Here is a 25,761-nt window from a genome sequence, read left to right as displayed (position 1 = left end):
GAAGACAGAGGAGAGAGGTTTCAAAAGACGTCTTCCAGTAGAGAAATGCCAGGGGGTATCCTTGCATTCTTGGATCATCCTGGAAGAATGAGTAGATTGCCAGAGGAGAGCAGCACCAATAGTGGTCCAGTTAGAACTAGCGATCAATCCCTAAACTAGTTATTTGCCATATCCATTCAATGTCATGTCCCTTGAAATGTAAAGTTAAAAAGTAAAAATTTATTTATTAGTCACAAGTAAGGTTTACATTAAACTGCAATGAAGTTACAGTGAAATTTCCCTCGTTGCCACACTCCGACGCCTGTTCGGGTAAATGTACCTAGCTAGCACGTCTTTACGACTATGGGAGGAAACCGGAACACCCGGAGGAAACCCACGCAGACACGGGGAGAACATGCAGACTCCACACAGACAGTAACCCAAGCCGGGAATCGAACCCGGGTCCCTGGCACGGTGAGGCAGCAAAGCTAACCACTGTGCCACCGTGCCACCCAGAAATGAGGGTCATATCAGGGGGAAAAGCCAGGATGGAGAAACAGATGCTTTTAGTGCATATCAAAAGTGGAGGTGAGTGTGTGGTTGATGCAAAAATGTTGTGAATTGAAAGCCGAAAGTTTAACAATTGAGATTTTGAAAGTGCAGTTGTAAGTGAATTAAGGGAGAGTTTCTTCTAAGAGCAGACACAGAAGGTTACGGGGTGGGAAGAGTAAGGGGGATGAGGATAAGTGGCACAGTACTAAGGTGGGCAGTTGAGAAAGAATTTAAAACAAGAGGTTAGAGTGGTGGAACAAGGTGAGATGTTCAAAGGCGGGAGAACATTCTAGACAAGCAAGGGGATAGCCCAGGGAGTGATTTGGTGATAAGAGCCACACCATCACTTCTACAGAATAGGCAAGTCACCAAATGCATAATCAGACAGGCAGCTTCATTTGGAAGGGAAGTGCTATCATCCCTCAGCCAGGTTTCTGTCTAGACCATGATATAGATGCAGTGAATCACTTTAAGCTCATGGATGGCAAGGACATTGTTCACAACTGAACAGACATTCTGGAGGGAGAGGTGGAGAAGGCTGCGGATAATTGGTCCTCTGGCACAGCTCATAGGGTCAGCACTGGGGGGGGGGGGTGATTTAGCCGAGGAAAAGATTATAAAGATTAACCCCAAACTGAGACACAGCAGGAAACAAATTGAAGACTAATTTAAAACAAATCTTGGGACACACTGAATGGTTAGAAAGCAATCCTGCTGCACTTTCACTGTTTTTGCTGTTTGTGACACTAGCTAAATAATGCAAGCTTGGAGCTCACTTCTATCCATTATCTCCAATCTGTTGGTAATCCTAAACAAGATGGGGGGAGGGGCGGCAACAATCCAATTCCTACTCCAGGGAATGAGGCAAATCGCCTTTGAGCTCCGGTCGCCTGCTCGATTGTTTGGCGTGACAATATTCGTATGATAGTTTTCGCTTGAAACATGTTACAAATTCACACAAAACATACCATAATAATTCTAATCATTTTAATTAAAGGGTAACTGTTTAGTTGTACAATCAGCTCTTAAATAAGCAAAGTAAAATAGGAAATATGAGTGATAAAGTACACAGTGTGCAATCTCAGTTTTCCAGGGTATTTGTGTTTCTCAAGAAGGTTACCAGATGTATGCAAGATCAGATTGAACTATCTGGTTGCAACAGTGGAATACTCTTTTATGAATGAAACAAGTGTTTGAATGTGTATTTGGAAATTTCAGGGGGCTCTGCGTGGGTTAAAAATAATATAAACAAACAGATGTCAGTAATTAAGCAAAAAGACATGCTTGATAGTAATGCAGATTCCCCACAGCGCAACTTGTGATCATGCCATATCCATAGAAATGTCTACTACAATTAGTTTAAATGTATTCTTTGCTCATCTGCCTGTAAACTGTTTAAAACAGAGAATAAATGATGCCAATGAGTTAGTGTTTAACCAGAAACATGTCTTTAATGTTTTTATTGGGGTACAAGCCGTGGAGAGCTGGCACATTAGCAAAATAAAGTTCAGAGTTTGTATTTCACATTCCTTTCATTTCTCTTCTGGTCCTTAGAAGCAAATGATTTTTGATATCAATGCAAGTGCTGTTGCCAACACTATAGGGGTCAGTTTATGAGCTTGCACTGCTGGAGCTGCTCTCATCGACTCTGCAGTTTGGCAGCTGGGACACGTGCCTGCTACTTTAGTTCAGATTAAAAGTTGCTGTTGCAGGGAGTGCTGGTGGGGGCGAGAGCAGATGCAGATATCCCATTTCACAACCTGCTCTGCCAGAAGCAAACTCTCCTCGTTCTCACCCCTCCCAATCTCTGTAACCTTGAGATCCCCAAAATACTTCACTCCAAACTCTCTCTGATTCTGACCTCTCATCCATCCTCTGACTCTCTGCCCTCCTTTAAGCCTAGCAAGCCAGAAACAGAGCAGTGGTTTTGAACAATTGCTGATTACTCAGTGATGCTTAGTAGCACTGACTACATGGAGGTGAATTTCCACAGGGGATTTTCCTGCTGATCTGCTAAAGATACAGCAGATATCTCATGGCAGAAAAGTGGCAGAACATCTTGAGCATCATGGTTGTTCTGATTCACCTTCCATGTGGGGGAAAAAAAAAAGAGCATCTGTCCACTGCTCTTCAGCCTGGAACAAGCTGCTCTTCCTGGCCTAGGGTTCTAAAAGAGATAGCTGCAGAGATAGAAGATGTCCAAGTTCTGATTTTCCAAAATTCCTTAGTTTCAGGAACAGTTCCACTACATTGGAAGTTGGCAAATGTTATGCCACTTTTCAAGAAAGGAAGAAGAAAAAAAAGCAGTAAACTCCAGGCCAGTTAACCTAACATCATTGTTGGGAAAATGTGGGGATCTATTATTAAGAAAGTCTTAACAATGCTATTAGAAAACTATGGAATGATTAGAACAAGTCACCATGGTTTTACTAAAGGGAAATCTTGTTTGACAAATGTATTAGAGCTTTTGAGAACATAACTAGCAGGGTAGATAAAGGGGTATCAGATTTTTAGAAGGCATTTGATAAAGTGCCGCACAAAAGAAGGTAGGTGGAACAGAATATAGGAAAATGTGAAGTTAGTTACTTTGGTTATGTGAATAAAAAAGGAGAACATTTTTTAAAACTTGAGAAACTTGTAAATGTTGATGTTCAAAGAGTCTCGAGTGTACTGGTACAAGGAACGCAAGTTGGTTTGCCTCTGCACCAATTAGGAAGGCAAACGGCATGTTGACTGTTATTGCAAGGAGGTTAGAGTACAAGAATAAAAAAGTCTTACTACAGTTGTACAGGTTTTGGGGAGTCCAATCTGTATGTAGTTTTGGTCCCCACATTTCACAACCCTTTGAGCAAATCTGGAATTCTCCAACCCAGTGGGTTATGACTGTTCAATGTTCTGTAAACTTTGTTGAGTTGTGGTCTGCAGCGATTTAATACATTGAGTATATTTGATTATTGATTCTCTTTCAACTTCATTCTTTGATATTTCAACATCAATCATGCATTGTCCCTTTCACCCACTTAATTCATCATATTTTGCACTTTTCCACATTAAATCTAGCATTATGTTAACCACTTACATGTTCTAACCAATTCACTCTAACGTTTCAGTGCCACTTCCAATTCTACTGCCTCTAAAAGTTTGGTATCATCTACAAATTTGGCCAATGTGTGTTGAGTTTCAGAATTTAAGTCAATGATATGAAATAGAAACATTAGTGACCCAACAGATCCCTGTGACATCTCATCCTGATATAACTCTTCCATCCCGTACTCTCTGCTTTCCATTCAGCATCCAATTTCTTACCAATTCCCAAGATTTAACTGCTTCCAGTCCCCCATGGACTTCAGCTGAGTAACAGCCTTTTGCATAAAACTTGGCTTTTGGAAGTCTAATTACATCAGATCATGGAGTTGTCACAGTCCACTTTGTTCTCACTTTCCCAGCCAAGTTGGTTAGTCAGGCAGAATCCTTCTGGATCCCATCATTACAATTCTTCATTTTCTGCATTTCAGTATTTGATCAATATTAATATCGTCAGTCCCACCATGATCTCTTTGAAGTTCACATGCTCACTCCTGCACAATCTTCCTTACCTTACTCCCTTCCTATCTCTGAATCCTTAGGCTGTAGTAATTCACTACTGACATTAGATCAATACTTCTTGATTAGCCTCCCCTTCTCTTATACTTGTTCAGCCTTGGTGGTTCCTTGGACTTGGCCAATAGTTTTAAGCTCTTAACACCAAACTGCCAATTATTTATTATTCTGAACAGTGGGGAACTTGTCTGCAACCACTGTAACAAGGAAAGGAGGCAGGTGAAATGAGGACTCTCAACATGCAACTTAAAGTTTCTTGGAAGAGAGGGAAACATGAACTTCAAATTGAAAAATTGTTCACCAAAGACTAGGGAAGTAGTTATAGTTCAAAGTTAAGGTTAACATTCCATTCAATGGCTTCCACAGGAATGGCCCTCTCAGGGCAGCAGTTCAGTATGACTTGGATGGTCACAGTCACAATTTGAGCTGTTCCTCATATTCCACTTGTGGAGCACATAGCCATAACTTCCCTGGTCTGTGCTCAAGCATTTGAGGGTTGTCCAGATTTTCCGCGGAAAGTGGAAGTCTGCAATTTCACCCCTCAGGTCAATTATCAGGTTGCGGCTGGTGATGATTGCAGTCAACATGGAGGTTCAGCATCAAGAGGTGGGGCTATCCTCAGTTGTGGAGTGCGTTCCAGTTGGGACTACAGTATTTTAGACAATCGCATGGGTTCAATTTGACATCCTGTGTCAATGGAAGTACTCTGTTAGTTGCCAGCTAGTGATGTTCTTGGAGGAGGACGTTTTCCCTGCTGACATCAGGAGGTTTACCAGAGATTAAGCAGTCATCTTTCAAGTCATATTTCCAAGTACGCGGAAGGCAATTTTTGACTTCTTGCTGTGGTGGATAACTGAAAATTGGAAATTAGGGGTAGGGGCAGCACGTAGGCTGTCAAAATTTAGGCAGGTGTGTAAACGGGCAAAGAGCTGAAGACATTCTTTACAAAAAGCTATAAAAGTGCAACTTCCTTTTCTCTCCTTTATGCTGTTTCTCATCATTTTTTTTTCATTCAGAGCCAATAGTTAACATTTTTTTCCCCAAGAAGAAAACTTAAAAGCATTTTGTTCTGTGCAACAAATGTTTTTCCCCACAATCTAATTGTTATGTTCTGTCATAATTGAAACATGATTTTTCAGTTGGTTTTTTCTACAAAATATAACTTGTCTAATGTGGCCACTTTCCCTTTCAAAGTACAATTTGCCTATTCCTTTCTCTCGACCATAAATTGGTTTTCAATAACGACAGCTAACTGCCAAATCATTGTTAATCTGCAATTAACAGAATATAATTGTAAATTAAGAAGTTTGTTCAGTTTATGGGTTAGTAAATATGCTAGAGGTGTACAAACCATGAGAGAGACAGCAGCCACTTGAGGATTGACTTACTTCCTGGGCCCATTATTATTGGCACTTCTGCCTAGCCTGTGCTTGCACCATGACTCCAGTTTATTTTCTGGAGTTAGAGTAATTTAAATACTTTGGGTGGCTTCTAGTTGGACGTACTGCTGTGCAGCAAACCACCCAATGGGTGGAATTTTATGAGAAAAATTCGAAGTGTCCGGCTAGCATGAAAACGAGAGTTCCGATCTGTTTTTTGGGCGAGTTTTATTCCCCAACCCTATGGATTTAAACAATGAAAAAAATGGGCTAGACAATTTCTAGCCACTAGAGGCAGTGGGTGCCAGCAAGTCTGAAGCTCAGATTGGAGCCACAAGCTGCGCATGCGCAAAAGAAGAACCCAAACACCAGCTCTCCTGACAGAACCTCGCCAGGGGATACAGCCTCTCCCCCCACCCCCGCCCTAACGGACATCAGCACACCTGCAAGTGTTGACCTGGCTTCCCCTCCATGACAACAAGGTAAACTGCATTAATCTCACTGGAATGCTCTAACAGGCATGTGACTCACCCAAACTGCCAAATCTGTCCTAACAAGGAAGAGCTCCATAAAAATCCCAAGGATAGACAGACAGGCAAGCAGTGCAGGAAGATGGCTTCCAGAAAGACAGCTCCGCATTTCTCAGATGTTGAGCTAGGCAGATTGCTGGAGGTGGTGGAGGCTAGACTGGAGACCCTCTTTCCTCCTGAGGGACATCGCCCCAGGGGAAGGGTTGGCAGTGCAGCCTGGGATGCAGTGGCAACATCAGTCAATGCAAGGGCACTGGCACAGAGTACCTGGAAGCAGTGCCGGAAGAAACTCAATGACCTAATCTGGGCAGCAAAGGTGAGCGTTAAACCAACCAAGCATCTTTCCCCTATGTGACCCCTAGTTCCCCCCACCCCCATCACCCTGCATGCTTCCAGTCCCTGACCACCTAGCACCGCCCCTCAAATGGCACACAACCCTTGCCCTCTGAGGGGCACCCCATGACACCCTGCAGGCTTCCTGTCATCAGAATTTAAATGGGTCCTTCTGTCCCCACAGAAGAAGAGTGCCCATAACTGCCAGGTAGTGCCAAGACAGGAGGTGTGCTCAAAATCTGGGTCCTCACCCAATTCAAGGAGCGGGCACTGGAGCTTGCGGTAGAGGAGGGGGCCCACACCATCAGTGACAGCCAGGTCGAGCTGGAGTACAGAAGTGAGCACCTGCCAATCCTCCACTCATTGGAGATATCTCAAGTAAGTTCCATGCAGCCCAGATTCCTCTTTCTCCCTTGCACTCAACCTATTGTCCCGTGTTTCAGGAAAGGACCCTGACGCGCTGGGCCCATCTGGCATCGCTGCCCCCCTTACTGTTCCCACCCATTCTTCCCATGACAGCTCGGAAGACCCCTTGGAAGAAGGCAATGATGGGACCTCCGAGGCCGGCACCAGTCTCGCATCAGCTTCCACCTTGCAATTTACCATCCCAAAGACTCTCACATCAGTGGGTCAAGTTAGTGGCGCGGCATCTGGGTCACTCTCTGGGGCGCACCACTCTTCTGCTGATGTACATCAGATGGAGGAAGGAATGTCCGAGGCCTCTGGCGTGCAGGGGCCTGTCAGAGGTAAGGACTCAGGTGGCTCCAGGCTATATGCCTGGCCTCTGCGATCACTTCTCCCTCAGTTGCTGGAGATGCGGCAACAGAGCTAGGGAATGCAGAAGGGACTGATAGCAACATTGGACCAACTGAAAGGCTGTTAGGAGGAATCCCAGAGGTTTCAGGTGGAGCAGCTATTGCCGGTCTTGTGTGGTTCTCAGGTCAACACTGCAAGTGTGGCGTCCATGATGGAAAACCTGGGGCATGAAATCATCACCATGAGTGGCAAGGTCCAAGCGATGGCCGAGTCACAGCAGACCAGGGCCGAGTCACAGAGGGCCACGGCTAAGGACCTTATTGAGATTCTGCGGCCCGTGGCTCAGAGGTTGAAGAGCTCGCAGGAGACCCAGGGGCCCACAGGAATCCTGAGGGAGGAGGAAGGGCTGGAACCCGGGCCAGGGTCTTCCACCCAGAAGACTGCGGCGGTGGCTACACCTTTTGACCCCCCCTCTTCCCGACACCGGGGCATCTCAGAGGCAGCAGGATAAACAAGGTGGCATAGGTACGTCTGTGACACCTGGAAGCTGACCGGGTCCCTCAAGGTCCAGGCCCTCCAGAGGATGATTGTCAAGGGCATCACAGGCCATGGGGCGCGGTAGGCAGCTGGCCGCCTCCACCTCTGATGTACATCCTGGGGAGACACCAAGATGTGGAGATGCCGGCGTTGGACTGGGGTAAGCACAGTAAGAAGTCTCACAACACCAGGTTAAAGTCCAACAGGTTTATTTGGTAGCAAATACCATAAGCTTTCGGAGCAGAGCTCCTTCGTCAGATGGAGTGGATATCTGTTCTCAAACAGGGCACAGACACAGAAATCAAATTACAGAATACGGATTAGAATGCAAATCTCTACAGCCAGCCAGGTCTTAAATGTACAGACAATGTGGGTGGAGGGAGCATTCAACACAGGTTAAAGAGATGTGTATTGTCTCCAGACAGAACAGCTTGTGAAATTCTGCAAGTCCAGGAGGCAAGCTGTGGGGGTTATTGATAATGTGACATAAATCCAACATCCCGGTTTAGGCCGTCCTCATGTGTGCGGAACTTGGCTATCAGACACCAAGATGCAGTGCTAGGCCGCATAGAGTTAAGAAGTTGTAGCAGCACCAAGCTGGCATGGGTGAAGGAGAGCACCAGTTAGATAGAGGAATTAGGCACTGTTAAGCTTCACTTGCATTTGTTGTTGACCACTGAGTTTGATGGCACATTTATTACTACCAATAAATGTTATTGCATCCCACAGCTATGACTAACTTGTCTCTAATTAGCCTTCAACAGGGATGTACATACCCCAACCTTCATCGAAGGGAGCTGGCACGTTGATGTCAGTGGGGGACTGAGGCCAGACCCGATATAATGAGGCCCACGTTACCACCCGGTCAATCGCGGAGCCGGGCATAGGGCTCCTTAAAATGCAGTTCAGGTGCCTCGACCGCTCTGGTGGGGCCCTGCAGTATAGCCCCCTGATATTGTTGAGCATTGCGATGGGGTGCTGTGCCCTGCACAATCTGGCACAGCATTGGGGAGACCTTCTGGAGGAGGAGGTGGTGGAGGGCAACCAGCCAGATGTCGCTGGGCAGGAGTCCACCCAAAAGGACGTTGAGGAGGAGGAGGACGACGCTGACCAACACCAGCTCGACACTGCAGGGCTGGCTCCTGCGCTGTTGTAAAACCAGAGTAGTGGTTCTGGGTACACTGTGCTAGCGTGTTTCTGTGGCAGGCAGGAGGGTGATGACAACTTACTCTGCACCACTATGTGATAATGCCCTGCTGCAAACTAGTCTGACTCCTACCTGAGCTCAGAATGCACACTGGCACTGGGCCCACATCTGGGTGGAAGTAAGGGAGCACTAAACCGATGCAGGGCCTTGGGGCAGGCGGGGTCAGGAATGGTGGAATTTCTCCTTGGTTTTGGGGATGTCATGGTAGACGTTGTAAGTTGGTGCCCCTGCATGCCACCTGCTGCAGCCAGTGAATGATTTGAGCACCTTGATTTTCACAGTAGCGGTGCGCTGAGGGCCCTCCCCCCCACCCCCAAACACACAAGCAGGCCCCTCATCCAAAACGCAACATGGCCACCACAATTCAACCCACCCCCCTCCAACCCCGCAGCATGGAGCCCTGTAGACATAGCAACCTACCTCCTTGCTCACCCTCGCTGCTGCAGTGCCTGCAGCAGACTTTTATAGAGGAGGTGTTTTACTCGCCGGTTGCAGCTGAAGTGAACGAGGTCATTAAGGCAAGTGAGGTGGGATGATTGCGAGTGAAGCCAGTTAATGAGATTTAGATGAATGCAGGAGGTGGTAAAATCGCAGCCAACATGAGAGATGGAAATCAGTCTTTTAGTCCTTGAGGGGTTGCAACAGGATGATATGTCCAGCAGCTTCTGGGACAGCTGACTTTTTTTAAAAACAACTTCGAGCATCAGAAGTGTAACGATTGGCACGGTATTGATTAATTTATCTTGGAAAATGTAACATTGAAACCCTCCCTTCACATAGCACACTGAATGCCAGAAATACACTACAATCAGCAGTGCTATGAAACAAACCATGGGAAATAACTCTGAATTACATAATTATCAATTGCAATTGATGATGATATATCTACCCATCATATCTACCGCCATTTACAGTAATGTTAGTGAGTGCTGAACAGTGCTCATTGGAGTTATGCTGGACCATCAGTATAATGTCAGAGCTTGACCTGCTCTTAGTAGAGAAATATATAGAAGAAAATACGGTAAACTAAGTCAAGAAATGCAGCTCACAATGGTGGTTGATCCCTTGATCACTGCTTGAGTACTTTAATCTAAGTGACAAATCCAGGAAAAGGCAATTCTTCTGGAAAAGCATAAACACCAGCTTGGACTGGTTGAGTTGATGGCCTGTTTCAGTGCTGTCTGTTCTAAATAATTCTACGGAGTTGTGGAAGTCTTTGCTTCTTGGGTTTTCCATGAAAATGCCAACAAAATTGTATGACACCAATTTCTGCAACAGGTGACGCCAATACGTATCAGAAAAACAAATTTGCTTCATTTGAATTTTTGTTTAAAACTGAAGTTCAAAAGGACTAAACAGCAGCACGCTGACTAAAAATGCTTGTGGTATGGCTAAGAAGAAGGTGCTTCATCCTTAAAAAGGAGCAAGATTTAGTGACTGATGCCAAGAGGGGAAGAACCGACGATGGCCACATTAGGGACATAAGAGGAAGTCATGCAATGGCACCCAAAAACACTTCTGAAATAGGCAGTCATCCCTGTGATTTTACAGTTGGACTTTTTTTTAAACCTGTGTACATGATCTTAATTTCACAAAGGATATTTTACAACTGAAGCTATGTTACAATATCCACAGATATTGGAACTTAAGTTAACCAAAAAAATTAACAGGTTAATTTTGATTTTTTTCCATGTTTATACACTATAATTAAAGGATATACAATTTGGTAGAAGCTACAAAGCAACTATGGTTAAAGTTGAGTCACGCTAAGTCTTACAAATGTTCAAAGGCATCAAAAATCAGAGAATGTTTCTAGCACATAAGGTGGCTGTTCAGCCATCATGTCCATGTCTGCTCCCTGCAAGAACTCAGCTAGTTACTCTCCCTCTGTAGCCCTGCATATTTTTTTTCTTCTGATAATTATCCAATTCCATCTTAAAAGTCACAATTGAATCTGCCTCCACCATGTTCTCAAGCAGTTCATTCTAGATCCTAACCACTAACTGTGTAAAAATAATTTTCTCCAATTGTTTTTTGATACTTTTACCATTCACCTTTAATTGGCATTCACTGGTTCTCCACATTTCCACTGATTGCTTGCTAGGTGCTCCATCCAGACTTACAAACCCCGGGCGGTCATGCTGGTAAAATTCCACCCTCTGATTTTGAAAACCTCTATCAAATCTCCTCTGAACTTTCTCTTTTCTAAGGAGATCTATCTAATCTATCTACAAAACTGAACTTCCTTATCCCTGGACCCATTCTCAAATCTTTTCTGCACACTCTCTAGTGCCTTCACATTATTCATAAAATGTTCTGCCCAGAACTGGATACAAAACTCCAGTTTAAAGCCAAACCAGTGTTTTATAAAAGTTCACTACAAATTCCTTACTATCTGCACTCTATGGTCTGGATTTTCATGAAAGATACTGGGCATCAGCAGTTGGGAATTTTCCTGACCCCAAGATCTCATCTCCATCCTGGAGGACCCTGCATGCAGTATTTTCATGTCAGGGAGGCAGGTATGGTCTGGAAAAGTCCCACCGCCTCTGGAAGCAGGCTTGAAGTGGCAACAAAGGCAGGCAAATGGCAAGACTGGCAAGTTAGAAGGTCCATCTCCATTTATTGAGACATCACCATGGTTGTATTCATGACTGTAAGGCCATCTAGCAACTGTATCAAGTTGTAGTTTGTACAGATGGCCAGACAGGAGAATGCTAGCTTTGTGTATTTGACAGCTTTATTACCTGAAAAGAACTTGAACCTACTTTGAAGAATGCTTTGTGTGTGTTTAGCTGGACAAGCTAAAGAGGTGTGAAGCAGATTTAAAATTTCCTCAATGGGGCTTCACTGTCTATGCTTGATTGACAGCTTTGTTTTTTTTATTAATTTGTGGGACATGGGTGTCTGGCTGACCAGCATTTATTACCATCCCTAATTGCTCTTGAGAAGGTGGTGGCGAGCTGCCTTCTTGAATCGCTGCAGTCCATGTGCTATGGGTTGACCCACAATGCCGTTAGGGAGGGAATTCCACGATTTTGACCCACTAACTGTGAAGAAATGGCGATGTATTTCCAAGCCAGGATGGTGAGTGGCTTGGAGGGGAACTTGCAGGTGATGGTGTTCCCATTTATCTGCTGCCCTTGTCCTTCTAAATGGAAATGGTTGTGGGTTTGGAAGGTGCTGTCTAAGGATTTTTGGTGAATTGCTGCAGTGCATCTTGTAGATAGTACACATTGCTGCTACTGAGTGTTAGAGGTGGAGGGAGTGGATGTTTGTAGATGTAATGCCAATCAAGCTTTGTCCTGGATGATGTCAAGCTGTTGGAGCTGCACCCATCCAGGCAAGTGGGGAGCGTTCCATTACACTCCTGACCTGTGCCTTGTAGATGGTGGATAGGCTTTGGGAAGTCAGGAGGTGAGTTACTTGCTGCAGTACTCCTAGCCTCTGACCTGCTCTTGTAGCCACTGTGTTTATGTGGCTGAGAAAGTAAGAAGTACAATGTTATTCAAAGGGAAGGTTGAATTTTTTTTTGGTTCTTGACTTGAGGCTAGGTTACATTGTTCACAACTGCTCTGAGATACCTTGAATCATGTTTCCCAATAAAATGTGCCCAACTGCATGAAAGCAATGTCAGTTCTCTGTATTACATTTCATTATGTGTCTGGTATTGCTGTCTATGTAAGTCTATTACTATCCTTCTCACAGTTCACAATACTTCCATATCCTGCGTCATCTGTACATCTAAATTATCATAAATGTTTCAATCAAAAGCATTGCCAGGAGAAAAGTTAGAATATGTCAAAAGACACACCAAGTTAGATGCTTATTTTGTTTTAATACCTCAGCAGGTCATTCACAGGCAGATCTAGGGAGCATAGTTTCAGAATAGAGGATCACCCATTTTGGATGGAAAGGAGAAGAAATTGCTTCTCTCAGAGAGTCATCAATTTTGGAACTCTCTACCCCAGAGAATTTTGGAGCCTGATTAATTGAATATATTCAAGACCAAAATAAACAGATCCCTGATCTACAGGGAGTCAAGGGTTCTGAGAAACAGGGGCAGTTAGAAGTGGAGCCGCGGCCAAGATCAGATCAGGCATGATCTTAGTGACTTGTAGGCAGGCCTAATAGGCTATATGGCCTAGCCCTGATTCTATTATGCCCTCATAACCAATCTTGCCAGATGTTACATTTGTTAAATGGGTCCAGCACTAAAATATATTTTGATATGCATATATATGCTATATATCCATCCAAAAGAACAGTCACTCTTTAAGTTGGCTTCATCCACAAAATGTTTAACTTTGTGACAAATGCCTGGATTATTTGTACCAGAATGTGACATCTCGGAGGTGCTTTTATGAGGCAGTGGGCATTCCTGCCTCTGACCCAGAAGCTCCGGGTTCCAGTTCCACTCCAGGACTTGACGGCCAAGGAAGTTGCTTTCATAACACAGCCAAACAGGTTAAATATTAACTTGTAAATCCTTCAATATACGTCAATGGCAAATGGCAAGCACTAACACAGATTCGTGGTCAGCCATTTAATGTAAAGAAATTAGAGACTCTACCATCACTATCCATACCTCCAGGCTACAACATGCTTGTAAAAGTCTATATTGCCACAGCAACCTGAACTGGATGGCCAATGTGGCTCAGATTGGTGCCAAAAGCAAGGATTCAATCCCCATTCAGGCAGGATGGATTTGGGATTGCAAATTGCCAAGGATAAATAAGATTAGAGAGTTGAATGCATGGCTCAAAGATTGGTGCGGAAGAAACAGGACACTGGCACCTGCACTGGGAAAAGAGGGAGCTGTACTCTTGGGACGGCCTTTATGTGAATTGCACTGGGACCAGTGTATTAGTGAATCACATAACTTGGAGTGCAGGGAGGACTTTAAAGTAAATACAGGAGCAGAGAGTTCATGTGAGGAGGCATTTGAAGAGTTAAAATGAAAGTTTAGTCAATAGTGCAGGGTAGCAATGTGGGTAATGATGACCAGAGAGTGACAGGAAGGGATAAAGTGGAAAAACAAAAGTGCACCATTAAATAAGGGAAAAATAGTAAGTAGGCAGAATTAAAAGTTCTTTATCTGAATGCACATAGCATTCATAATAAAATGGGTGAAATGATAGCATAAATGGAAATAAATGAGTTTGATCTGATAGTCTTACAGAGGTATGATTGTGGGTGGCACCTGAATTTTCATGAGTATTTGATATTTTGGAAAGACAGGAAGAAAGGAGAAAGAGGTGGAGTAGCTCTGTTAATAAAGCATGATATTAGTTCAATGGGAAATGATCTTGGATCAGAGGATGAAAATGTAGAATCAATTTGGGTGAAGATAAGAAACAGGAAAGGAAAAAAGTCACATGTGGGAATTGTTTAAAAGCCCTGTGACAGTATCTATAGGACAGTTCATAAATCAATACATTATGGGGGCTTGAACAAAAGGTATTCTACTAATTGTGGGAGATTTTACTCTTCATATAGATTGGACAAATCAAACTGACTAAAGTAGCCTGGAGGATGGGTTCACAGAGTGTATTTGGGACAGTTTCTTAAAGTATTATATCCTGCAACCAACCAGGGAACAGACTATTTTAGACTTTGTCATCTGTATTAATTAATTACCTCATAATAATGGATCCTCTAGGTAAGAATGATCATACCATAATAAAATTTCACCTTCAACTTGAGGATGGGAAATTTAGGTCTGAATCTAGTGTCTTAAAATTGCATAAAGGCAATTATAAGAGTACAGAGTCAGAGTTGGCTAAACTGGAATGGGAAAATAGGCTAAAACATAAGATAGTAGAGATGAAGTGACAGACATTTAAAGAGATATTTCATAACTGTAGACAAAGATAAATTCAATTGAGAAAGAAAGACACTATGAGAAGGTTGCACCATCTATGGCTAACTATGAAAGGCAAGGATGGTATCAAATTGAATGAAAACGTGTACAATGCTGCACAGAGAATTGGTAGCCCAGAAGATTAGGAATATTCTAGAAATCAACAAAGGATGACTAAATAAATAATAAGAAAGAAATTGGAGTATGAGAGAAACGTAGCAAGAAATATAAAAACAGACAGTACATACAAAGCAAAAGAGTAGGTACAGTGAGCATTAGGTCTTTCGAGGGTGAGACTGGGGAACAAGGAAATGGCAGACTTTGAACAAGTACTTTGCATCTGTCTTCACAGCAGAAGACAATAAAGCAACCCAAGAACAGCAGAGGGAAAAAGAGAGGAATTAAAACGATCGTATGCACAAGAAAAAAAAGTACTCAGTAAACTAATAAGACTAATGATTGACACATCCCCTAGATTTGATGGCATATGTCATAGGATCTTAAAAGTGGTACAGAGATAACGAAAGCATTGGATGTAACCTTCGAAAATTCTTTAGATTCTGCAAAGATTGGAAAATTCCAAATGTAACATCACTGTTCCAGAAAGGAGGGAGCCAGAAAACATATAGAACTATAGGCCAGTTAGTCTATAGTTAGAAGCCATTGTTAAGAAGGTAGTGGCAGAACATTTAGAAAATGTAATCAGGTAGAGTCAACATGATTTTGTGAAAGGGAAATCATGTTTAACCAATTTATTAGAGTTCTTTGAGGGTTTAACAAGTAGTGAGAATAAAGGGGAATTAATAGATGTGGTGTATTTGGATTTCCAAATTCAATAAAGTATTACATAAAAGGTTACTTCACAAAATAAGAGTTCATGGTGCTTGGTGTGATATGTCAGCAAGGATTCAGGACTGGCTAACTAAAAGCAAACAGAGTCAGGATAAATCTTCAGGTTGGGTGACTGTAATTAGAGGAGTGCCACATTGATCAGTGCTGGGGTTTGAAATAATTATGGTCAATATTGAAGACTTGGCTGGAGGAACAGACTGTATGAAGCCAAATTTGCTGACAATACAAAGATAGGTTGGAAAGCAAGTTTTGAGGAGGATATAAAGAGTTTACAAAGGGATATAGGTAGGACTTTAAAAAGTAGATGGAGTAAAGCATGGAAAAGTGAGAGGCTGTTCACTTTGGCAGGAGGAATAGAAAAGTAGAATATTACTTAAATGGAGAGAGACTGATATACAAAGTGATCTAGGTGTCCTCTAACAAGGATCACAAAACTTAAGTATGCAGGTACGACAAATAATTAGGAAATCAAACTGAATGTTGGCTTTTATTAGACCATAAGATATGGGAGCAGAATAAGACCAATCGGTCTATCGAGTCTGCTCCGCCATTTAATCATGGCTAATAAGTTTCTCAACGCCATTCTCCTGTTTTTTCCCCGTAACACTTGATCCCTTTACCAATCAAGAACCTATCTATCTCTGTCTTAAATGCATTCAATGACCTGGTCTCCACAACCTTCTGTGGCAATTATATCATAGATTCACCACCCTCTGGCTGAAGAAATTTCTCCTCATCTCAGTTCTAAAGCATTGTCCTTTTACCCTGAGGCTATGTCCTTAGTCCTAGTCTCTTCTACTAATGGAAACATCTTCTCCACATCCACTCTACCCAGGCTTTTCATTATTATGTAAGTTTCAATGAGATCCCCCCTCATCCTTCTATGCACCATCGAGTACAGGCCCAGTGTCCTCAGATGCTCCTCATACATCAAGCTTTTCATTCCCACGATCATTCTCACGAACCTTCTCTGGACCTCTGCAAAGCCCAAAATTACTCGCAAGATTCTAAATGTGGCCTCACCAGAGCCTTATAAAGGCTCAGCAGTACATTCTTGCTTTTGTATTCTAGTCCTCTCGAAATGAAAGCTAACATTGCATTTGCTTTTCTAACTACCTACCCATTGCAAGGTGAATGGAGTCTAAAAGTTGTTCCGCCCATACAGGACATTGGTAAGATCGCACCTGGACCACTGTGTACAATTTTGATATCCTTACATAAGGAGATTATATACCTGAATTGAAAGCAATTCAGAGAAGGTTTTCCTAAGGAAAGGAATAGCAGGCTGAGCCTCTATTAACTGGAGTTTAGAAAAATGAGAGGTGATCTTATTGAAACGTAAGATTCTGAGGGGGCTTGATAAGGTAAATGTTTAGAGAAAGTTTCCTCTTGTGGAGGAATCTAGAACTAGGGGCACAGTTTTAAACTAAGGCATTTAAACTAACACCATTTAAGATAGAAATGAAGAGGAATTTCTTCTCTCTGAGGGTCATTAGTCTTTGGAATTCTCTTCTATTAAGAGCAGTGGAGGCAGCTATTCATAGCTGAGTTAAAAAGATCCCTTGATCGACAAGGGAATTAAAGATTATGGGACGGAGCGGGGGGTGGTGTAGACGGGAAAGTGAAATTGAGGCCACAATCAACCAGCCATGATTTTATTGAATGGCAGAACAGGCTTGATGGATCAAATAACATGTTCCTGTTTTAATTTATGATCTACTTTTTTTATCTTCACTGCCTGGACAGTGAACAGGTGGAGTGGGTCACCCACCTCCACAGGACCTGCATCAAACCAATGCAATGGAAATCAGGTCAGTTCTATAATGGGTGGATGATTCACTCCACCCAATCATCTTTTTGAACCCAATATTCCAAGCCCTAAGTGGTGAATGTGAATAAGTGACATTTAGAGTTAACAGAGGAACCTACAGTTCAGGCTGGACACCATTATTGGTTGAATTGTAGAGACAAAGGGCATTCTGAATAATAGCAAAAAGATAAGGTTTATGGAACAAGTTTGAAAGACATTTAATGCCAGAAGAGTAGCTCTTAATGTGGTTACTCCACAGAAGGCAAATAAACAAAATATTTATTTTTATTTATTAGTGTCACAAGTTGGCTTACGTTAACACTGCAATGAAGTTACTGTGAAAATGATAATGAATATATATGGAGTCATGAGTACATTAAAACATGGATGCTGACTGGCCTGCTGTGTGCTTCCAGCAATTTTGTTCAATTAATCATTTGTAAAAGTTGATACTTATGATTGAACCTTTAAAGCACTGAAGATTTAATACTAGGGCCAACTCTCACTTTTACTGATCTCCCATGTAACCATAAAGGGAACACTCCCATCTTAAAATCATAAAGGCATTTAAGTTGATTATCATAAAGTTTAAAATTCTGATTTTTTTTGATTATTGACTATTTCAGAAGTATTTATTTCATTAAAATCACAAATAAATCTCTCACTTGGTAAGGAACGATGCTCTCATGTGCAGTCCCCCATCGTTTCGCTTCCTTTCTGCCAGTGAGATAATTTGCAGCGATGTGGGTCAGGCAAGCAACCTGATTGAAACAAAGGAAATGACAACCAACAGTGAAAAGAAAAGATTTTGCTTTAAAGTCCTATATTATTATTGAAAACTACTTTCGCATCACTAATTAAATTTCTTTGGCTTGAAACAAAAAGAAAGAATTTGCTAAAAGTTTATTATGGGGTCAATTATTTCATCTTGTTACCATCAGATTAGTGACACGGTTCAAATAATCAGAGGAAATTAAAGAGCGAGGTTAGAAAAAACATCTTTACATGGTTCAAATGTGGCGTTCTCTGCCACAAACTATTGTTGAAGCCAAACACATAAGTACCATCAAATAGTAAATTAGGTCATTCCTTGAAAAGGATATTAAAAGAGACATGTCCAAGAGGAATTAAACTTGCTGGTTACAATGTGGAGAAAATGACTTGTTGAGCCAACTGTTTGTTTTTCTTTGGGAACATTGTAGAATTTAGGTGGATATAATTCTAATATGAGACCCAGTCAAGTGAAAAACTGTAAATGAACAACCTTCCACACTTAACACAAACTCAAAAAACAGAAACCAAAAGTGGACATTGAAAGTGTTGCTCATGAATCAATTTATCTTTTCAGTTTCATTCAGGATTAAATTCAATGGTTTATAAACTGGAGGGGGAGGATTGCTGAATTAGAAACTGTCCCACTAAAGGAATGAATAGGTATCTGAATCTGTGAAACCAAAAAGAAAAAAACAATTTCATCCCAATAAAGAGCAATTATTTACTATATTATATCATAAAATATCCTTGAACATCAAAAACTCCCCACTTTCTAGTCAGAGATTTGTGCTCCTATTCCTGCAGCTGTGGGCTCAGGCAGGGAAGTTGGAAGAGGGCCTTGTTAGATTGTGTGTGCTTCAACCACTAACTTCCTCCTGTCGTCCACATCCCCAATTTTCCTGTGTCACAGGCAATTAGGAACTCAGGAGCATAAAATCTACCCAAATCTGTCGCCCAATTTTAACCATTATAGACCTGGAGCTGAAACGATTATTAATAGCAATTTTAAGTACCATATCACTTTAAGATATCAATACAACTTTACTACCTATCAACTTCAAAATTCCACTGTACAGCCAAATACCATGCCAAAACTTTAGTTTCAATGCACTTGGTATCTTAATTCAATGATTAAGGATCACAAATATAAAAGGACATTAACTGTGCATCACATAACGCACTTGAGATGTCGTTCTCATTAATACAAATTTAATCCGAGTTTAATTTGATCGTGTAAATCCTCTTTGAATTTCTTCGGTGGTGTGATGTAAAGAAATAATCCAGAATTAATTGAGTGGAACCATTTTTAAGCAATCTTGGTACATTCAAAAGATACAAGGGACAATTTTAGCCCTGGTTGTAGTGACAACCAGTTGTTGGTAGGGCAGTTAAAATCATCTGTGGGACTGACCTGTCACGTTTCCTTTCCTTAACCAGCTATTTTTACCTGACCTTTGAGCAGGCACACAGTTCACCAAAGAGCTAACCTTTTAAACTATTTTTTTTTACTTTCCTTGCATGGCAAGGAGGAACAGAAGTGGTATTTATATCCATGAATATTAAGAGACACAAGTGATGAAGTAAATGAGGTGCTGATAATCAAGGCAGAATTTTGTGGAGGCAACAGGGTCTTGACTGCTGGCTGGACAACCAGTAAGAATCCCTCTTCTCGAGAAGGTCCATCCTGTTCTATTCAAGTACTTGACACACCAGCAGCGGGCCTTCCCCAAGATCAAGGACCCCAGATGGCTGGCAGCTCTGCTGAACAGCAGCACAAGTTGAGAGGTGGTGGCTGCTGCTGGTACATCACTCACTAGAGGCCTAGGATCTTCACTGGACCAAGGCCAAAGGTGAGAGATGGCCAGAGGGTTGTCGTGAGGAAAGGGATTGGCAGCAAGGGAAAGATTATGACTCCCAGCAGGCCCCCTCTTCCCAATGATGAATCCCTCAATCAGGCACTGAGTGCCTTTGAATGAGGAACCTCAGGCCCGGAATACCTTTGAATGAGGAACCTCCCGGGAGCTCACAAGCAATCCAGCACAGATCTGCGTGTTGGGCTCCATGAGCCTGCTGCCCGGCCATGCATTAATACCAACTGTGACCGGATGAAGCCAACTTAAGAAGCTCAATTGGTGACAGGGCAGACAGACCTTCCTGGAGTTTTCCACCACGGACTTAATTGGGGTGGAAACAGGAAGGTGGCCCGATTAAATATCCCCTCACCATCAAACTTGTCACAGAGGGCCCAAGATTCTGCTCAAAGTCCGGGAACAAAAGTTTCCATGCTTTTGCTCTATTATTCAATTCAATTATGGTTGATCTGCATACACCTTAACTCCATTTATCCATCTCAGTTCCGTACCTCTCGATACCCTTCCTTAACAAAAATTTTGGAAACTCCAATTGTTCCATTGAGAGCACATTTCCATTCCATCGGACGAAGGAGCAGTGCTCCGAAAGCTAATAGTATTTGCTACCAAATAAGCCTGTTGGACTTTAACCTGGTGTTGTTAAAACTCTTACTGTGTTCAGTCATAGAAGACAGAGGGTAGCAGTGGAAGAGTGCATTTCTGAATGGAGGGCTGTGACAAATGGCATTCCTCAGGGATCAGCACTAGAACCTTTGCTGTTTGTAATATGAAGAACAAACAACAAAGAAAATTACAGCACAGGAACAGGCCCTTCGGCCCTCCAAGCCTGCACTGACCATGCTGCCCGACTTAACTAAAACCCCCTACCCTTCCGGGGACCATATCTCTCTATTCCCATCCTATTCATGTATTTGTCAAGACGCGCCTTAAAAGTCGCTACCTTATCCGCTTCCACTACCGCCCCCCGCAACAAGTTCCAGGCACGCACTACTCTCTGTGTAAAAAATCTGCCTCGTACATCTCCTTTAAACCTTGCCCCTCGCACCTTAAACCTGTGCCCCCAAGTAAATGACTCTTCCACCCTGGGAAAAAGCTTCTGACTATCCACTCTGTCCATGCCCCTCATATCTTGTAGACTTCTATCAGGTCGCCCCTCAACCTCCGTCATTCCAGTAAGAACAAACCAAGTTTCTCCAACCTCTCCTCATAGCTAATGCCCTCCATATCAGGCAACATCCTGGTAAATCTTTTCTGTACCCTCTCCAAAGCCTCCACATCCTTCTGGTAGTGTGGTGACCAGAATTCAACACTATATTCCAAGTGCGGCCTAACTAAGGTTCTATAAAGCTGCAACATGACTTGCCAATTTTTAATCTCAGTGCCCCGGCCGATGAAGGCAAGCATGCCGCATGCCTTCTTGACTATCTTCTCCACCTGCATTGCCACTTTCAGTGACCTGTGTACATGTACACCCAGATCCCTTTGCCTATCAATACTCTTAAGGGTTCTGCCATTTATTGTATATTTCCCACCTGTACTAGGCCTTCCAAAATGCATTACCTCACATTTGTCCGAATTAAACTCCATCTGTCATCTCTCCGCCCAAGTCTCCAACTGATCTATATCCTGCTGTATCCTCTGATGGTCCCCATCGCTATCCGCAAATCCACCAACCTTTGTGTCGTCCACAAACTTACTAATCAAACCAGTTACATTTTTCTCCAAATCATTTATATATATTACAAACAGCAAAGGTCCCAGCACTGATCCCTGAGGAATGCCACTTGTCACAGCCCTCCATTCAGAAATGCACCCCTCCACTGCTACCCTCTGTCTTCTTTGACCGAGCCAGTTTTGTATCCACCTTGCCAGCTCACCTCTGATCCCATGCGACTTCACTTTCTGCACCAGTCTGCCATGAGGGACCTTGTCAAAGGCCTTACTGAAGTCCATGTAGACAACATCCACTGCCCTACCCTCATCAATCATCTTCGTCACTTCCTCGAAAAACTTGATCAAGTTTGTGAGACACGACCTCCCCTTCACAAAACCATGTTGCCTCTCACTAATGCGTCCACTTATTTCCAAGTGGGAATAAATCCTGTCTCGAAGAGTCCTCTCCAATAATTTCCCCACCACTGATGTAAGGCTCACCAGCCTGTAATTACCTGGATTATTCTTGCTACCCTTCTTAAACAAAGGAACAACATTGCATATTCTCCAATCCTCTGGGACCTCCCCTGTAAGAAGTCTCACAACACTAGGTTAAAGTCCAACAGGTTTATTTGGTAGCAAAAGCCACTAGCTTTCTGTACCATCGACCTCCCCTGTAGCCAGTGAGGATACAAAGATTTCTCTCAAGGCCCCAGCAATTTTCTCCCTTGCCTCTCAATATTCTGCGGTATATCCCATCAGGCCCTGGGGACTTGTCTATCTTAATGTTCCTCAAGAACCCCAATACCTCCTCCTTTTTGATCTCAACATGACTCAAACTATCTACACATCCTTTCCCAGACTCATCATCCACTAAGTCCTTCTCTTTGGTGAATACTGATGCAAAGTACTCATTTAATACCTCGCCCATTTCCTCTAGCTCCACACATAGATTCCCTCCCTTGTCCTTGATTGGGCCAATCCTCTCCCTGACTACCCTCTTGCTCTTTATATATGTATAAAAAGCCTTGGGATTTTCCTTAATCCTGCTATCCCCTTTTAGCCCTCCTGACTTCTTGCTTAAGTTTCTTTCTACTTTCCTTGTATTCCACATTGCTTTGTGTGTTCCCAGACTCCTAGCTTTGATAAATGCTTCCTTTTTCTCTTTGACCAGGCTCACTATATCTCTCGTTATCCAAGATTCCCAAAACTTGCTATACTTATCCTTCATTCTTACAGGAATGTGCTGGTCCTGAATCCCTATCAACATACACTTGAAAGCCTCCCACATGCCAGATGTGGATTTGCCCTCAAACATCTGCCCCCAATCTACATTCTTCTGTTCCTGCCTAATATTGTTGTAATTAGCCTGCCCCCAATTTAGCACCTTAACTTGAGGACTATACTTATCTTTATCCATCAGTACATTAAAGCTAAATATATATAAATGATTTGGAAGAAAATGTAACCGGATTGATTAGTAAGTTTGCGGTTGACACAAAGGTTGGTGGATTTGCCGATAGCGATGGGGGCCATCAGAGGATACAGCAGGATATAGATCAGTTGGAGACTTGGGCGGAGAGATGGCAGATGGAGTTTAATCCGGACAAATGTGAGGTAATGCATTTTGGAAGGTCTAATACAGGTAGGAAATATGCAGTAAATGGCAGAACCTTGAACAGTATTGAAAGCCAGGGGGATCTGGGTGCACAGGTACACAGGTCACTGCAAGTGGCAATGCAGGTGGAGAAGGTATTCAAGAAGGCATATGGCATGCTTGCCTTCATCAGCCGGGGCACTGAGTTTAAAAATTGGCAAGTCATGTTGCAGCTTTATAGAACCTTAGTTAGGCCGCACTTGGAATATAGTGTTCAATTCTGGTCACCACACTACCAGAAGGATGTGGAGGCTTTGGAGAGGATACAGAAAAGATTTACCAGGATGTTGCCTGGTATGGAGGGCATTAACTACGAGGAGAGGTTGGAGAAACTTGGTTTGTTCTTACTGGAATGACGGAGGTTGAGGGGCGACCTGATAGAAGTCTACAGGATTATGAGGGGCATGGGCAGAGTGGATAGTCAGAAACTTTTTCCCAGGGTGGAAGAGTCAATTACTAGGGGGCATAGGTTTAAGGTGCGAGGAGCAAGGTTTAAAGGAGATGTACGAGGCAAGTTTTTTTATACAGAGGGTGATGGGTGCCTGGAACTCGCTGCTGGGGGAGGTAGTGAAAGTAGATATGATAGTAACTTTTAAGGCGTGTCTTGACAGATATATGAATAGGATGGGAATAGAGGGAAATGGTCCCCAGAAGGGTAGGGGGTTTTAGTTCAGTCAAGCAGCATAGTTGGTGCAGGCTTGGAGGGCCGAAGGGCCTGTTCCTGTGCTGTAATTTTCTTTGTTCTTTGACCTCAGAGGTGATATGCGAGGAGGACACTAAAGAGGCATCACAGCTATCACGCGCACTATTTCCTGGTGGAAGGACCGGCACAGGGAGATACACTTCGGTCTGCAATCTTAGCAGGCAGGTTTCTGGGCCACTATCTGGTGAGCACCACACTGCTTCTGATACAAATCAGGTGGAGACAGGAACGTCACATGGATTAGACAGTCGAAAATCTGCTGGATCCAAGGTGGGAAGCCTGGGGCTCGAAGTCAGATCCATGATGGGAGAATTCCGAAGCATGGCTCAGTCCATGAGGACCATGGATAAGGGCTTCAATTGCATGGTGCAGACAATGGCGAGCCTCCAGGACAGATGACAGTGAGGCTTCTGGAACTCACTCCAGCTGCCCCTCCATCCCATGGAGTAACCCAGGGCAAACGAGCACCCGGAGGGAGGAGGGTCCACTGGAGCACATCCCAGGGCCTTCCACCCAGGAGACCATGGGAGCGACCAGCCAATCTGAATCCTCCCTGCCTGAAACCAGAGAACAGCGGGCAGACCTGGGTGAAGCAACACCACCAGTGTCACCCGAAACTTGGCCAGGGCCCTCCAGGTCCTGGCCCTCCAGAGAATGCCCAGAAGGGTATCTCAGGCAACAGGGTGTGGAAGGTAGCAAGTCTCCACTTTGAAGTGCATCCTGGAAGTGCACCCAGATATAGTGGGCAGGATCACAAGTGTAATGAATTGTAGGGGCACAGATTGGGCACAGGTGAAGTTAGGCACAGAAAGTCAGGAGTCATTATCACTTGTAAATTTTTGAAATCTCGTTAAATTAAATATTATTGTTGCTCACCACTTTAAAGCCTCAGAATCTTTAAGCCACCTCCCAGTGGTCTGGCATTTCCCCTCCATCAGGACACAGCTGTTCTCTGGGTCTACATGCCTGCCTTTGCCCCGCTTGGCTTCCATCCTCTGGCTCCTCAGCGGACTCTTCCTTGGTATATTTCTGCATGTCCTCTTCATCCGAGGACACGTGCTGTTCCTCAGGTTCGTCCTCAGGAAGCCCCTCAACCTGCTGCAGAACCAGGTTGTGGAGGGCACAGCAGGCCACGACAATGAGAGAGACTCTCTGGGGGCTGTATTAGAGGGCCTCACCAGACCTGTCAAGGCAGCAGAACACAAGTTCAACAGGCCAATGCACCGCTTGGTGACAGCTCAGGTTGCACTGTGCGCCTCATTGTACCTGGTCTCCGAAGCGGTTTGTGGCCTGCACACAGGCATCACCAGCCATGACCTGAGGGGATATCCCTTGTCCCCAAGGAGCCATCCCTTAGCCTAGGATGTCCCTCGAAGATTCCAGGGAACTGAGACTGGCTGATGATGAAGCTGTCATGCATGTCCCTGGAAAACAGGCACACATTTTGCACACCAGCTGGACATTATGGGAGTAGAACCCCTTCTGGATGATGAAGTGGACTCCCTGGTGCCATGGGGTGTGGAGAGCAACATTGGTGCAGTCTATCACCTCCTGCACCTGTGGCAGACCAGCTATCTGCCCATTCATTCTGTTGGACCTGGTCCAGGTCAAAGTCAAAGTGAATGTAGTCAGAAGCTCTTGCATATACTGCATTCGTCACCTCCTGGATGCGCCTATGGGAGGATGCCTGAGAGATACCAGAGAG

At 43.6% G+C, this 25,761-nt stretch overlaps 1 protein-coding gene across 1 annotated transcript in view; it reads right to left on the bottom strand.

Moving 5' to 3' along the window:
• Positions 1-25,761, bottom strand: part of sugct (succinyl-CoA:glutarate-CoA transferase) — a 481,778-nt gene that overhangs the window by 322,832 nt on the left and 133,185 nt on the right. Inside the window, exon 9 of the mRNA XM_078216553.1 lies at positions 18,064-18,159. Coding sequence (XP_078072679.1) covers positions 18,064-18,159 — 96 coding nt within the window. The remainder of the gene's footprint in view (positions 1-18,063; positions 18,160-25,761) is intronic.

The sequence above is a fragment of the Mustelus asterias genome, chromosome 7, assembly GCF_964213995.1.
Source record: "Mustelus asterias chromosome 7, sMusAst1.hap1.1, whole genome shotgun sequence".
Lineage (NCBI taxonomy): Eukaryota > Metazoa > Chordata > Chondrichthyes > Carcharhiniformes > Triakidae > Mustelus > Mustelus asterias.
Note: the sequence above shows the minus strand (reverse complement) of the source record. Positions and strands in the feature narration are given on the sequence as shown.